The 17,729-nt window shown below is 31.7% G+C and overlaps 1 protein-coding gene across 1 annotated transcript in view; it reads right to left on the bottom strand.

Annotated features, from left to right (window-relative positions):
* LOC134709993 (uncharacterized) overlaps positions 1-17,729 on the bottom strand; it is a 162,760-nt gene that overhangs the window by 88,665 nt on the left and 56,366 nt on the right. Inside the window, exons 4-6 of the mRNA XM_063570122.1 lie at positions 4,320-4,397; positions 2,921-3,092; positions 2,250-2,555 (exon numbers count right to left, since the gene is read on the bottom strand). Of these exons, the coding sequence (XP_063426192.1) occupies positions 2,250-2,555; positions 2,921-3,092; positions 4,320-4,355 (514 nt within the window). The 5' untranslated portion in view covers positions 4,356-4,397. The remainder of the gene's footprint in view (positions 1-2,249; positions 2,556-2,920; positions 3,093-4,319; positions 4,398-17,729) is intronic.

Genomic DNA, 17,729 nt, shown 5'->3' with positions numbered 1-17,729 from the left:
TCCATTTGTCATCTTTTTGCATTCGGACAACTGTGTGGTCAATTGATTTCGGGAAATACAAAAATATAGCGAATCGACTCATTCACCAGAAGATCTTTAACAAAAAAAAATTATCCGAAATATCGACTATTCGAGTATAACTTACGATCAATTTCATTTGAAAAAAAGTAAAATCACAAAAAGACTGAACTCAGAGGAAAATCAATTCGAAAAGTCCATTATCACATGGCAAAATCAAATAAAAAAACACATCAAAACCATCGGACAAGAACTGACATATTCCTGACTTGGTACAAGCATTTTCAAACGTAGAAAATAGTGGATTAAACCTGGTTTTACAGCGCTAACCCTCTCACTTGGATGAGAGTCTCATCAAATTCCATTATATTTACATTGATGCGTTAACTAAACAGACACACTAAATAAAATAGTCAAAATATGGGTACATCAGTCATTATCGGATAACAGTTTTAAAAGGAACAATTTAACAGAACACAAAAAAATCTATCTACAAACACATTCATTGATTTGTGTGTCTGACGTCAGAAAATTTTATACGTCACATAGATTTGTCGTTCAATGTGCATTATTTTTTTTTTATCAAATCTCGTTTCTCGTTTGTTATATAGATAAGACCGCTAGTTTTTCCGTTTGAAGGGTTTTACACTAGTAATTTTGGGGCCCTTTATAGCTTTTTGTTCGGTGTGAGCCAAGGCTCCGTGTTGAAGGCCGTACATTGACCTATAATTGTTTACTTTTATAAATTATAATTTGGATGTAGAGTTGTCTCATTGCCACCCAAACCACATCTTCCTATATCTATTAGGTAAATAAGACTAAAATTGAAAATTTTAATTGGTAATATATGAGACAACAAACTGACCAAAAAGCAGAGCACAGCCAAAGGCCACCAATGGGTCTTCAACACGGTAAAATAATTACGCACCCGGAGGTGGTCTTCAGCTGGCCCCTTAATAAAAGTATCATGTACTAGTTCATTGGAAATGGACGCCATCTCCAAAACACATATCATAAGGTAAATTGGATATCTAGCTGTTTTATGAACGATTTTTCTTAAATTTGAGTTAAAGACTTCTGGGTCAATGCACTTTCAAATTTTGATATATTAGAAACTTCGTTTATTAAGCCTGTTGTTGCATTAGAATACAAAGACATTCACAAAATCACATAGTTTTTTTTTAAATGGGGATTTTTTTCTCTCTATTTTTTGGAAACATTTAACAATAAAATCGGAAAAAAGTAAATAAAAATTTGCATTTCATAAGTGCTTCTGAAACATTAGTTAAAAATAGGGCTCACTGGCCATATTCTCTTAAAATATCATTAAACTCAAAAGTTCCTATAAAATTCAATGTAATTGTGTGCCGTTTTGAATTGATTTTAATTATGTGTTTTTTTCTTCAGAAACTTTTAAATACACATTTTTTTTTATAGTGTAATCTTTAACAATCAAGTTTTAGATGTGAAAGTTGTAAACTTGACTTGTGGCAACATCCACCGAAACAAGTAAAATAACAACAAATACCGAAACCCGAGAAAAAGTTAAGACCGGAATTCCTTAAGCAAATTACAAAATCAAAAAGCTCAAACAACTGTTACATCCCTGACTTGGTACAGACATGTTCTTACCTCTCTGTAATATTCACCAAATATATATATATATATATATATATATTTGGTGAATATTACAAACAACATTTTCCAAAAGACCAAAAAAGTGAAAAAGTATATTTAAACAAAACGCATTTGACTAACAGGTCGAACAACTGATGTTCTTTAACCCTATATATATATATATATTTTTAGCATCACACATAATCAGTTTTGATACGATGTACAGTCAATTCAAAGGGTATTCGCATACTTGTTTACCAAGAATATATCCCATGCCCTGTTAACTAGCTCTTTGCATTCATAGTTTATACACAATAAAGGTAACCTGAATAAACTGGTATATTATTAAGTTAGGGATTTGTTACAGCTAAATTATGGTAAATTATTAATCGTTGAATCTTTATTTTATCTTAAAGGTTATCAATTAAAAACCGTTGTAAAATGTTTAATATTGTTTTAATCGGGATAAGCATTGGATTTTTTTTCTAGAAATTAAAACATATCTAAATATATATTACTATCATAAGCAGTAATTAGTACTTTTGTTCAGACATCCTGTCTTTATTGATTCTTTTAACCATAAAATGATTTGGAAAACAATAATTTTACTGCACCTTTCCGGATAATCGTTCTGTTGAATCTTAAATAACAAGAGCAATCATCACTATCTTCACCATATAAATTGCAGTAGCATCCATTTTTGGGACTGTGCACAAAGGTAAAGCCTTTTTCTGTATTACAAGAACAGGTTCTGTCGGATCTTGTAGTGCCATCTGTATGGATTTTCTGGCCATTGCCGGAACAAAGTGATTTAAGAAAAGCACAGTCACTGTAACCAGTTGTGTTAAAAATGAAAGGCTGAAATCGTGAACGACTGCAACTTTGTCTGTTTGGATTTGGTTGAAAGACGTATTTATAACCTGCAATTACGAATAGGTGTAATTCGTTCGATTAGATAAGTAAGTTTATTGAACATTATTATTAAATGCAAAGTTTATACATATATAATGTTGACTAAAAATGGGACACGAAATTTGCTATCTCGTGATTATAAAAAATTCTAATGGATAAAGTCCTTGTAAGCATCCTGGATTTCATTGAAGAAAAACACGATTTTAAAGATGGATGATTTACAATGCTGCAATAAGCAAATTTCAATTTAAAAATATATGTTTACATATTAATCGTTGTTAATATCAAAAAATACTCGATAAATACGACTAAAATTATTAAAACAATGATGAAATACAAATTTAAGAAATATTAAACATGTTAAATGGTAAACCTTTTCCTACAATTCTGGATCTAATACATTTATCTCTATAAACATTAATTTGAAGATTCACATCAAATAAGCAACTGTAGTTTCTTTGATGCAGGCACATGGATGTTGCCCGTAGATCCCAGTGTGCCTGGGAAGGACATGCAAAGTCATAGGCGTCACACAAAGAAAAGACCTAAAAGAAAGGAATAAAATAATAAAGGCATTTATTTCAATATATTTTCACGATTTTTAAAATGACTGTCAGGATTGTCTCATTAACAAAAATCAAGAAAACCAAAAAAATATTTAATTTAATTAAAGACTGTTTAATTGCCATTTGCACATGTTGAACTCCTAAATATGAAGGTTTAACACATCTTGTATTTAATATCTATTAAGAGTTTTCAGGGTATTTGTTATTTTCAAATATACATTTATATTTTTAAGGAGTCATATAGTTTGTACTGCCATACAGTTACAGTTTACCTCTGTGTTTAATAATTCAATCGGTATTGCTTGATTAAATTTTGCTTCTAATAATGACCTCACAAAAGTGTCAAACATAATAATATGGAGAAAGTAACTAAGGTCAGTTAATTTGAAACCTAGTATCAACTTATGAATAGACCATTTATATATTTTCAGTAAAAATGACAAAGTACAGTAGAGATATTTAGTATACAGGAAAAGCGTCACTGTGTTTGATAAAAAATGTTTTAGCGGTATTACATGATATCACGACTGTCAATCTACACAATGAGAATAATCAAACAGCCAACCAAACAAAATATCAGACACACCAAACTAAACACGTCGTTTCACTCTATTGTCATTACTTCAATGTTACATTTTAAATTGTCCAACTTTTTCTTATACAAAACCGTCTGTATGTGCCTGTCCAAAGTCAGGAACCTTTAATTCAGTTGTTATAATATTTGGTTTTCGTTCATAATTTTGTACATAAATCAGTCCGTTAGGTTTATCTGTTTAATCGTTTTATATTTGTCATATCGGAGCATTTTATAGCTGTTTATTTGGTATGGGTTTAATACATTGATGAAGGCCGTACTGAGGCATATCGTTGTTAATTTCTGTATTATTTAGTTTCTTTTAGAGAGTTGCCTCATTTGCAATCATGATATATTTTCTTTTCTATAAATTAAAAAAATTAACTAATACATAACGTTAACTAAGGAAAAATTAACACTGTTTTACAGTAAAATCAGTTAACCTTCTCTTATTGTTGTACGTTACTTGTTGACGTGTTGATTAACATTGATATACATGCATCATATGAGTGGAAAAATAACAAGCCTGTGTCAACCAATTATAATGATATCAAAATAGAAAAGGAACTTATTTTTTCTAAATTTGAAATCTTCGAACAAGTGTATAAAAAACAAATATAAAGCATACATACCTGAAAAGCCGACAGAATTATTAAATACTTTATCATTATTTATCATATTTGTTTCTGCATGAACGCACTGTATTTCAACTAAAATTAACAAACGAAATATCAGACTATGTTATGACATGTACATACTATCAAAAATTATTCAGAATTTTATACGGAGCACATGAGACCACCCCTAGTTTTTGGTGGCGTTCGTGTTGTTTATTCTGTAGTTTTCTATGTGGTGTCATGTGTACTTTTGTTTTTCATGTTTAGCCATGGCGTTGTCAGTTTTTATTTACGATCGATTTATGAGTTTGTCTGTCCCTCTAGTATCTTTCGTCCCTGTTTTATACCACACCGGTATGTATTACTGAATAATCTCAAAAAGTTGTCGTTTTATAAGTATTCTAACCTACAAATGTAGAAGAATGAGTTACGTTTTACATATATAAAGCAATTAATTAAAAAATAACAAAGTGACATTCGAATTCAAAAGTCGAAAATGAACTGCCATGGCTAATAAAGAAACATACCAACGGGACATTTACTACAAGCTCAATATAGTTTTCTGTGTTTTCAGGGGCCTTGGAGGCCGAGTGGTATTAGTAGTTGGGTGCACTCGCTTCAAACCTACACTGACTAGGGTTGTCAGTTTCTCTATCGAGGTTGGTAGCACTCTAGATTTCTTCAACAATAAAAACTGGCCGCCACGTAATAGCCCAAAAGGGGGGCTTATAAAAGAGGGACGAAAGATACCAAAGGGAAAGTCAAACTCATAAATCGAAAACAAACAAACAACGACATGGCTAAAAATGATAAAGACAAACAGACGAACAACAGTACACATAACACAACATAGAAAACTGAAAAAAAAGCAACACGAACCCCTCCAAAATCTAGGGGTGATTTCAGATACTCCAGAAGGGTAAGCAGACTCTGCTCAAAATGTGGCACCCGTCGTATTGATTATGTGATAACAAATCCGGTAAATATTCTAACGCGGTAGGTCATATTCATGAAAAGGAAGAGGATTGTAGTTACGACGTACGGAACATATCCGATATCATTTGTGAAATGGTTATTCCGTAACGGTCAACCAACTAGTGATGGCGTCCGTAAAATTTACGAAGGGATGATTTCAACATCACCATTTGAAACGCTTGGCTTAATAGCTTCCTTGTGAGCAGTAACCCTCTTTCAAGAAAATCATGATAGGAAATGTTGCTACTTAGAAATAAAAAGTTCACAATAAGAATGCTGAAATCATCTCTTTTGTCGTGAAGTTTTGTTTTTAACCGACCCTCATTGTCAATTTCTAGATGTAGGTCAAGATATGAGGCCGACTTAACTGTATCTGTAGTATCCTTTATCTCAAGTTCGATGGGATAGATCCGTTCCACAAAGTCACCGAATTTTGAATTATTTAGTGAAAGAACATCATCTTTATATCGGAAAGTAGAGTTAAAGGATATCAATAACTTCTTATCTTTCTTCCTAAGAAGTTCCTGTATGAAATCAGCCTCATTATTAAAGATGAAAGAGAGTTAGATTGTATGTACTCTAAAAGATCTTTGGAACTTTTAAGTATCCACATCTGATTCACGCCACCTCTAGAATGGGCAGTTTCACAATAACTTTAAAACCCGTCTTTGATTGCTGATAAAATAGATGTTACTAATTTAGAAAGAGGTTTCGTTGGGCACTTGGAAGACCTAGCAATATACCGTTGTTTGTAAGGAGACTTATGTAGTTTTGGTATCCAATACAGAGAAGGAAGATACAGTTTTTCATCTTTGGTTGAAATTCCAAAGGAACATAGAACAGGCCTATGATTACTAGTATCCATGATTTCCTTTTTTGTAAGTGTCGTGAGGGTATATGTTGAGTTTCAAAGTGAATTGTCAATACCTTATTCGTTTATCAAGCAGTTAATGTAATGAGTTTTACACCCAACAACGATGTTGTTTGAGGCTTTATCTGCGGGGGCAACAATACGTTTTTCATGGATGTAGGATAAGTGTTTTGCACCATTTGGGTCTTAAAACATTGACGTAGCATGGGCATTGATAGACCCATTCAGTTTCTTAATTCTGATTTGTATCAACAACCTCAATGCCTTAATCCATTCTGAAAGAGTGTCTACGTCTTCTTTCTCGCGCTTAGCCCATTGCCTGGCATAATCCTCAACTGAATCCATCAAAATTTTAAAGTTGTATTTTCAATTAATGGATGATATTTCGGACCTTTTGATAACACATTTCGTAGGAAAGTGTTATTAACAATGTTGAGATCACCGGTAATAACGTGGCCAGCCGGATTATATATGAATTGGGAACTAGCACAAGTGCAATCAGGAGGTTCAGACTTGAAGTCGTCAATATTGAGATCCTGCAAAGCCTTCTTGTAATTGAAAATTTTATTTGCAATAAGTATAAGAAAGGATTGGTACAGACTGATCTTTGAGAGAAGGAGGTATTTGCGATTGAACTAATTAATGATGAAGGATATTGCCCAAGTTGAGGCCATCGAGACCTTTGTTGGCAAAAGAAAGATTACGGAAAGATCTTTTCTCTTTTTCGTCTTTTCCCATGCAGACTAGCTTGAAAGGTCTATGACTTGCAATATCCGAAATTATAGCTGTAATTTTGTATTGGTTTGAATGAGGGTTTGTAACAGTGGTTTCCAAACATAAATTGAATAAAGCATGAAGTTTATAAAGGGATAATGAATACAGTTTAGTGCGAATGTGATGAATTTCTAATGGCTTTTGTATAAATGGCACAAGTCTTTAATAGAGACATCATGCAGAGTAGGTGATATATAATGATGATGACCATGACTGCGTCTACGTCGAGGAGTAGAGTTGAAATATTCATCACATTCACCGAACTACATGAAGGGTACTAGAATACCTTTACCATCAATTTTGTCAATGCAACCATATGGTGTCGCAGTTCCCAATTGTCTAATCCAGTAGTCCTCTTTTTGTCTACGGAGAGGCGTCGCAAGATTAGGATTATTAGAGCAATGGTATATTTTTTCGATAATGCAAACTGTCATAGAAACGATGGAATAATCGGGCTGATTAAAATGCTGGTAAAGAATGTCGTTTGAAATGAGGTTAATGTCTGATCTATGACCGCACATACGTTTGTTTAGTAATTTGTCGCAATTCTTTATACAAACATTCAACAATGTATCATATGCAAACTTGGCAGGCATGACAGATTCTTTTATTAGACGTGTACCTCGTAATGGAATATGTTTTTTTTTTAATTTTAAATGAATTAAATTTGTTATCCTCTTTTTTTTATTGGTTTTCCTATTCATATTAAAATTGTTTAAAAAACGGTCCATCTTGACAATCACCATATATACTATCAATATATCAATAGAGATATGCTTATATACCTGTGTAATTATGTTCATTCAAGTTTAAATGTTTTTATCTCCTGATGTGTTCAGGGATTGCAACTGTCTTGATCTTATTCAATAAACATTGAACCCCAGTTTACCTGTCTGGTCTTGATTGATATTTTTCTTGAAGAAATTAAGTTTATTAAAGAAAACCAGTAACTATAATGTCAAAATTGTGTTTCCAAAGTGTTTTTCCTTACCACATAAGATAATGATTTAACTGTGACCCTCGAAACGGGGTGGTTTTCTCCGGAGTTTCCGGTTTGCTCCACCAATAAAAACTGGCCGTCACGAAATAGCCCATAACACCAAAAATCAATCAATACTTGTGACCCTGATATGTTTCAGCTAAATCGATTTATGTGAAATATCAAACAGCAATATACTACTATTGCTTTTATTTATAGATCATATTATAAAACATAACAACAAGTTGTGTTTCTAGCTGTTTTGATATTCCATCAACACAGTCCACAAGTAATAACTAATGCTATTCGATTAACTTCAATCGTTTAGTTAAGATTGCATCCATATGTACGCATCTTCCCGTGATAAATATTCAATATGCATTGCAAAAAGAAATGTGCAAAATAAAAAAAATAAAAAATCTTTTGACAAATTATCTGCATACTTACGACCAAATCGTGCCAGGAGGAGCACAGTTATTCAAATTCAGAAGTCCTCATCAACCCAAAGCATAGCTATTAAACAAACTCAGACATCACTGTAATCGTATGTGTTACACGAGTTTATGTCAAATAGATGTGGTCATTATAGATTACTCCTCTTTATCTTTTTAATGAAGTTTGATAATATATACAGATGGGTGCACTCCTAACCTGTACAGCAAGTTAACTTGATAACCAGTCATTTGGACTGGTGAAAGTTAACCTGTGACCGAATATAGGACTGCTCTGACCAGTCCTAGGACCAAAATCTAGTTAACTTGAAAAGCGGACTTGGTCCTAGGACTGTTTTTATGTCTGCCAAAAAGTTAACTTGGAAACAGGTCCGCTATTGTTATAAGTTAACTTCGAACCAGTCATGTCATAAGATAACATAAGTTAACTTCGGAACCAGTCCTGTCATAAAGTTAACATAAGTTAACTTGGAAACCGGTCCTGCCACAAAGTTAACATAAGTTAACTTGGAAACCGGTCCTGCCACAAAGTTAACTTCTGCTTGTACAAATACGATCAAAACCAGACCTGTTCCCAAGTTAACTTTTGACTGGTCTGCTCAACACTAAGTTAACTTGTAACCAGGACCGCTTTTCGTTGATTTAAAAAAAAATAATATCTTTGTTTCGTAGTATTAACATCGAAAACAAAGTAATTTGAAAATTAATACTTCCGTTTTATGAACAGGATTAAATACAAATGTTTGAAAATAAGTACGCACAGAACGTAACACGTATTTATCTGTGATCTGACAATCTATCTATTATAAAAACTATCTCGGTTACAATGATAACAGGCACTGAATATATATATTCCGAGATCAAATTCAATCATATTATGTATATTTTTGAAAAGAAGTATATTTGATTTTAGGTGTATACGTCCTTTTTAGTTATACATCCTTGAACTATGCAGCCACAATCAGAAATAGTTTAATTCATTTAAATAATGACTACAAATTTTTGTTCGCCTAAATTAAGGGTGCCAGCATGTCCTCTTTTTACTCAAAATACTGATACGTAACAAAATTTCAGTAGTTTTGATGCCTCCAGTTGACTTGTACAATAAAATTATTTGCCCGCATCCACCAAAACTGTCTTACCATATATGCACTTTAATTTGTAAATCTATATACCCACATAGTAAATCAGCCATATTTTTTAGGCACTGGCTACGGTTACATGGAAATGTAACAATAATAAAAATATTATTGTTACATGGGAGACTAATTGCCGGAATGCATTGTTGGGTAAGGAACCGATTAATTACGAATGTAACAATAATTATTGAGGCTACGGTTACATGGCGTTATTGTTACATGAAATTCAAAAACAGCAATGTATGATGGGGCTAGTAATATGTACTAATGATAATAAAAGTAAGACACTTATTTTATATACAATTTCTTGATTTTTTTTATTTACAATGAAAGTTTCTACATATCCAGTCATTGAAGTGGTTTTTGGAGCATGTTCAAGTCCGACAAATTTTTGATGAAAAACTCCAAGCAATATTCGTATATAGGTATATTGGTTAAAAAAGGGGAAAAAACAATACTTTGGTTTGGGTGAGCTCCATCTGATTTTGAAATGAAATTACGTCCTCCATGGACGAGATTGAGCCCGGAATGGAAACATCATCGTAACATGTACATACAGAAGTACATAATATTGTTAAATTTCACAGTTAGAAAACTTTGCTTTTGATGTATATATGAAGTTGTAGGTTTGTGTCTTGATATTGTTTCAGTTTCGTTTCAAACGCATCCCAAGTTTTAATGTTTTCACCCAATACAAAATTGGAAATAGGAATCTATTCGAAGATTTAAGTTTAGTCAATATAACGTCCATTGCTGTTTTCCATGTAACAATAACGCAATGTAACTGTAGCCTCAATAATTATTGTTACATTCGTAATTAATCAGTTCCTTACCCAACTTTGCATTCCGGCAATTAGTCTCCAATGTAACAATAATATTTTTATTATTGTTACATTTCCATGTAACCGTAGCCAGTGCCTATTTTTTATGTCAGGATTCAATGTATAATACAATCATGACAATGGACAGCAATATTGCAATATAATAACAACAAATTTTTGTTCACATCAATTTAGGATACCAGCATGTCCTCATTTTATTCAAAATATTGATACGTAACAAAATTTCAGTAGTTTTGATACCTCCAGCTGACTTGTACAACAACATTGTTTGACCGCATCCACCAAAACTGACCATATGTGCACTTTAATTTGTAAATCTATATACCCGCATAGTAAATCAGCCATATTTTTTATGTCAGGATTCAATGTATAATACAATCATGACAATGGACAGCAATATTGCAATATAATAACAACAAATTTTGGTTCAAATAAATTTAGGATACCAGCATGTCCTCATTTTATTCAAATTATTGATAGTAACAAACTTCTGTAGTTTTGATACCTCCAGCTGACTTGTACAACAAAATTATTTGACCGCATTACCAAAACTGACCATATGTGAACTTTAAATTGTAAATCTATAGTAAATCAGCCTTATTTTTAATGTCAGGATTCAATGTATAATACAATCATGACAATGGACAGCAATATTGCAATATAATTACAACACATTTTTGTTCGCCTAAATTAAGGGTGCCAGCATGTCCTCTTTTCACTTAAAATACTGATACGTAACAAAATTTCAGTAGTTTTGATGCCTCCAGTTGACTTGTGCAACAAAATAATTTGACCGCATCCACCAAAACTGACCATAAATGCACTTTAATTTGTAAATCTATATACCCGCATAGTAAATCAGCCATATTTTTTATGTCAGGATTCAATGTATAATACAATCATGACAAAGGACAGCAAAATTGCAATATAATAACAAAAAATGGTGGTTCGCATAAATTAAGGATACCAGCATGTCCTTATTTTATTCAAAATATTGATACGTAACAAAATGTCAGTAGTTTTGATACCTCCAGCTGACTTGCACAACAAAATTATTTGACCGCATTACCAAAACTGACCATATGTAAATTCTATATACCAGCATAGTAAATTAGCCTTATTTTTAATGTCAGGATTCAATGTATAATACAATCATGACAATGGACAGCAATATTGCAATATAATAACAACAAATTTTTGTTCGCCTAAATTAAGGGTGCCAGCATGTCCTCTTTTCACTTAAAATACTGATACGTAACAAAATTTCAGTAGTTTTGATGCCTCCAGTTGACTTGTACAACAAAATTATTTGACCGCATCCACCAAAACTGACCATATATGCACTTTAATTTGTAAATCTATATACCCGCATAGTAAATCAGCAATATTTTTTATGTCAGGATTCAATGTATAATACAATCATGACAATGGACAGCAATATTGCAATATAATAACAACAAATTTTTGTTCACATCAATTTAGGATACCAGCATGTCCTCATTTTATTCAAAATATTGATACATAACAAAATTTCAGTAGTTTTGATACCTCCAGCTGACTTGTACAACAACATTGTTTGACCGCATCCACCAAAACTGACCATATGTGCACTTTAATTTGTAAATCTATATACCCGCATAGTAAATCAGCCATATTTTTTATGTTAGGATTCAATGTATATTATAATCATGACAATGGACAGCAAAATTGCAATATAATAACAAAAAATTTTGGTTCAAATATATTTTGCATACCAGCATGTCCTCATTTTATTCAAAATATTGATACGTAACAAAATGTCAGTAGTTTTGATGCCTCCAGTTGACTTGTAAAACAAAATTATTTGACCGCATCCACCAAAACTGACCATATATGCACTTTATTTTGTAAATCTATATACCCGCATAGTAAATCAGCCATATTTTTTATGTCAGGATTCAATGTATAATACAATCATGACAATGGACAGCAATATTGCAATATAATAACAACAAATTTTTGTTCGCATAAATTTAGGATACCAGCATGTCCTCATTTTATTCAAAATATTGATACGTAACAAAATTTCAGTAGTTTTGATACCTCCAGTTGACTTGTACAACAAAATTATTTGACGGCATCCACCAAAACTGACCATATGTGCACTTTAATTTGTAAATCTATATACCCGCATAGTAAATCAGCCATATTTTTTATGTTAGGATTCAATGTATAATACAATCATGACAATGGACAGCAATATTGCAATATAATAACAACAAATTTTTGTTCACATCAATTTAGGATACCAGCATGTCCTCATTTTATTCAAAATATTGATACGTAACAAAATTTCAGTAGTTTTGATTCCTCCAGCTGATTTGTACAACAACATTGTTTGACCGCATCCACCAAAACTGACCATATGTGCACTTTAATTTGTAAATCTATATACCCGCATAGTAAATCAGCCATATTTTTTATGTCAGGATTCAATGTATAATACAATCATGACAATGGACAGCAATATTGCAATATAATAACAACAAATTTTGGTTCAAATAAATTTAGGATACCAGCATGTCCTCATTTTATTCAAATTATTGATAGTAACAAACTTCTGTAGTTTTGATACCTCCAGCTGACTTGTACAACAAAATTATTTGACCGCATTACCAAAACTGACCATATGTGAACTTTAAATTGTAAATCTATAGTAAATCAGCCTTATTTTTAATGTCAGGATTCAATGTATAATACAATCATGACAATGGACAGCAATATTGCAATATAATTACAACACATTTTTGTTCGCCTAAATTAAGGGTGCCAGCATGTCCTCTTTTCACTTAAAATACTGATACGTAACAAAATTTCAGTAGTTTTGATGCCTCCAGTTGACTTGTGCAACAAAATAATTTGACCGCATCCACCAAAACTGACCATAAATGCACTTTAATTTGTAAATCTATATACCCGCATAGTAAATCAGCCATATTTTTTATGTCAGGATTCAATGTATAATACAATCATGACAAAGGACAGCAAAATTGCAATATAATAACAAAAAATGGTGGTTCGCATAAATTAAGGATACCAGCATGTCCTTATTTTATTCAAAATATTGATACGTAACAAAATGTCAGTAGTTTTGATACCTCCAGCTGACTTGCACAACAAAATTATTTGACCGCATTACCAAAACTGACCATATGTAAATTCTATATACCAGCATAGTAAATTAGTCTTATTTTTAATGTCAGGATTCAATGTATAATACAATCATGACAATGGACAGCAATATTGCAATATAATAACAACAAATTTTTGTTCGCCTAAATTAAGGGTGCCAGCATGTCCTCTTTTCACTTAAAATACTGATACGTAACAAAATTTCAGTAGTTTTGATGCCTCCAGTTGACTTGTACAACAAAATTATTTGACCGCATCCACTAAAACTGACCATATATGCACTTTAATTTGTAAATCTATATACCCGCATAGTAAATCAGCAATATTTTTTATGTCAGGATTCAATGTATAATACAATCATGACAATGGACAGCAATATTGCAATATAATAACAACAAATTTTTGTTCACATCAATTTAGGATACCAGCATGTCCTCATTTTATTCAAAATATTGATACATAACAAAATTTCAGTAGTTTTGATACCTCCAGCTGACTTGTACAACAACATTGTTTGACCGCATCCACCAAAACTGACCATATGTGCACTTTAATTTGTAAATCTATATACCCGCATAGTAAATCAGCCATATTTTTTATGTTAGGATTCAATGTATATTATAATCATGACAATGGACAGCAAAATTGCAATATAATAACAAAAAATTTTGGTTCAAATATATTTTGGATACCAGCATGTCCTCATTTTATTCAAAATATTGATACGTAACAAAATGTCAGTAGTTTTGATGCCTCCAGTTGACTTGTAAAACAAAATTATTTGACCGCATCCACCAAAACTGACCATATATGCACTTTATTTTGTAAATCTATATACCCGCATAGTAAATCAGCCATATTTTTTATGTCAGGATTCAATGTATAATACAATCATGACAATGGACAGCAATATTGCAATATAATAACAACAAATTTTTGTTCGCATAAATTTAGGATACCAGCATGTCCTCATTTTATTCAAAATATTGATACGTAACAAAATTTCAGTAGTTTTGATACCTCCAGTTGACTTGTACAACAAAATTATTTGACGGCATCCACCAAAACTGACCATATGTGCACTTTAATTTGTAAATCTATATACCCGCATAGTTAATCAGTCATATTTTTTATGCCAGAATCAATGTATAATACAATCATGACAATGGACAGCAATATTGCAATAGAATTACAACAAATTTTTGTTCACATCAATTTAGGATACCAGCATGTCCTCATTTTATTCAAAATATTGATACGTAACAAAATTTCAGTAGTTTTGATACCTCCAGCTGACTTGTACAACAAAATTATTTGACCGCATTACCAAAACTGACCATATGTGAACTTTAAATTGTAAATCTATAGTAAATCAGCCTTATTTTTAATGTCAAGATTCAATGTATAATACAATCATGACAATGGACAGCAATATTGCAATATAATAACAACAAATTTTTGTTCACATCAATTTAGGATACCAGCATGTCCTCATTTTATTCAAAATATTGATAGGTTACAAAATTTCAGTAGTTTTGATACCTCCAGCTGACTTGTACAACATTGTTTGACCGCATCCACCAAAACTGACCATATGTGCACTTTAATTTGTAAATCTATATACCCGCATAGTAAATCAGCCATATTTTTTATGTTAGGATTCAATGTATAATATAATCATGACAATGGACAGCAAAATTGCAGTATAATAACAAAAAATTTTGGTTCAAATAAATTTAGGATACCAGCATGTCCTCATTTTATTCAAAATATTGATACGTAACAAACTTCTGTAGTTTTGATACCTCCAGCTGACTTGTACAACAAAATTATTTGACCGCATTACCAAAATTGACCATATGTGAACTTTAAATTGTAAATCTATAGTAAATCAGCCTTATTTTTAATGTCAGGATTCAATGTATAATACAATCATGACAATGGACAGCAATATTGCAATATAATAACAACAAATTTTTGTTCGCCTAAATTAAGGGTGCCAGCATGTCCTCTTTTCACTTAAAATACTGATACGTAACAAAATTTCAGTAGTTTTGATGCCTCCAGTTGACTTGTACAACAAAATTATTTGACCGCATCCACCAAAACTGACCATATATGCACTTTAATTTGTAAATCTATATACCCGCATAGTAAATCAGCAATATTTTTTATGTCAGGATTCAATGTATAATACAATCATGACAATGGACAGCAATATTGCAATATAATAACAACAAATTTTTGTTCACATCAATTTAGGATACCAGCATGTCCTCATTTTATTCAAAATATTGATACATAACAAAATTTCAGTAGTTTTGATACCTCCAGCTGACTTGTACAACAACATTGTTTGACCGCATCCACCAAAACTGACCATATGTGCACTTTAATTTGTAAATCTATATACCCGCATAGTAAATCAGCCATATTTTTTATGTTAGGATTCAATGTATATTATAATCATGACAATGGACAGCAAAATTGCAATATAATAACAAAAAATTTTGGTTCAAATATATTTTGGATACCAGCATGTCCTCATTTTATTCAAAATATTGATACGTAACAAAATGTCAGTAGTTTTGATGCCTCCAGTTGACTTGTAAAACAAAATTATTTGACCGCATCCACCAAAACTGACCATATATGCACTTTATTTTGTAAATCTATATACCCGCATAGTAAATCAGCCATATTTTTTATGTCAGGATTCAATGTATAATACAATCATGACAATGGACAGCAATATTGCAATATAATAACAACAAATTTTTGTTCGCATAAATTTAGGATACCAGCATGTCCTCATTTTATTCAAAATATTGATACGTAACAAAATTTCAGTAGTTTTGATACCTCCAGTTGACTTGTACAACAAAATTATTTGACGGCATCCACCAAAACTGACCATATGTGCACTTTAATTTGTAAATCTATATACCCGCATAGTAAATCAGCCATATTTTTTATGTTAGGATTCAATGTATAATACAATCATGACAATGGACAGCAATATTGCAATATAATAACAACAAATTTTTGTTCACATCAATTTAGGATACCAGCATGTCCTCATTTTATTCAAAATATTGATACGTAACAAAATTTCAGTAGTTTTGATTCCTCCAGCTGATTTGTACAACAACATTGTTTGACCGCATCCACCAAAACTGACCATATGTGCACTTTAATTTGTAAATCTATATACCCGCATAGTAAATCAGCCATATTTTTTATGTCAGGATTCAATGTATAATACAATCATGACAATGGACAGCAATATTGCAATATAATAACAACAAATTTTGGTTCAAATAAATTTAGGATACCAGCATGTCCTCATTTTATTCAAATTATTGATAGTAACAAACTTCTGTAGTTTTGATACCTCCAGCTGACTTGTACAACAAAATTATTTGACCGCATTACCAAAACTGACCATATGTGAACTTTAAATTGTAAATCTATAGTAAATCAGCCTTATTTTTAATGTCAGGATTCAATGTATAATACAATCATGACAATGGACAGCAATATTGCAATATAATTACAACACATTTTTGTTCGCCTAAATTAAGGGTGCCAGCATGTCCTCTTTTCACTTAAAATACTGATACGTAACAAAATTTCAGTAGTTTTGATGCCTCCAGTTGACTTGTGCAACAAAATAATTTGACCGCATCCACCAAAACTGACCATAAATGCACTTTAATTTGTAAATCTATATACCCGCATAGTAAATCAGCCATATTTTTTATGTCAGGATTCAATGTATAATACAATCATGACAAAGGACAGCAAAATTGCAATATAATAACAAAAAATGGTGGTTCGCATAAATTAAGGATACCAGCATGTCCTTATTTTATTCAAAATATTGATACGTAACAAAATGTCAGTAGTTTTGATACCTCCAGCTGACTTGCACAACAAAATTATTTGACCGCATTACCAAAACTGACCATATGTAAATTCTATATACCAGCATAGTAAATTAGTCTTATTTTTAATGTCAGGATTCAATGTATAATACAATCATGACAATGGACAGCAATATTGCAATATAATAACAACAAATTTTTGTTCGCCTAAATTAAGGGTGCCAGCATGTCCTCTTTTCACTTAAAATACTGATACGTAACAAAATTTCAGTAGTTTTGATGCCTCCAGTTGACTTGTACAACAAAATTATTTGACCGCATCCACTAAAACTGAC

The sequence above is a fragment of the Mytilus trossulus genome, chromosome 3, assembly GCF_036588685.1.
Source record: "Mytilus trossulus isolate FHL-02 chromosome 3, PNRI_Mtr1.1.1.hap1, whole genome shotgun sequence".
NCBI lineage: Eukaryota > Metazoa > Mollusca > Bivalvia > Mytilida > Mytilidae > Mytilus > Mytilus trossulus.
Note: the sequence above shows the minus strand (reverse complement) of the source record. Positions and strands in the feature narration are given on the sequence as shown.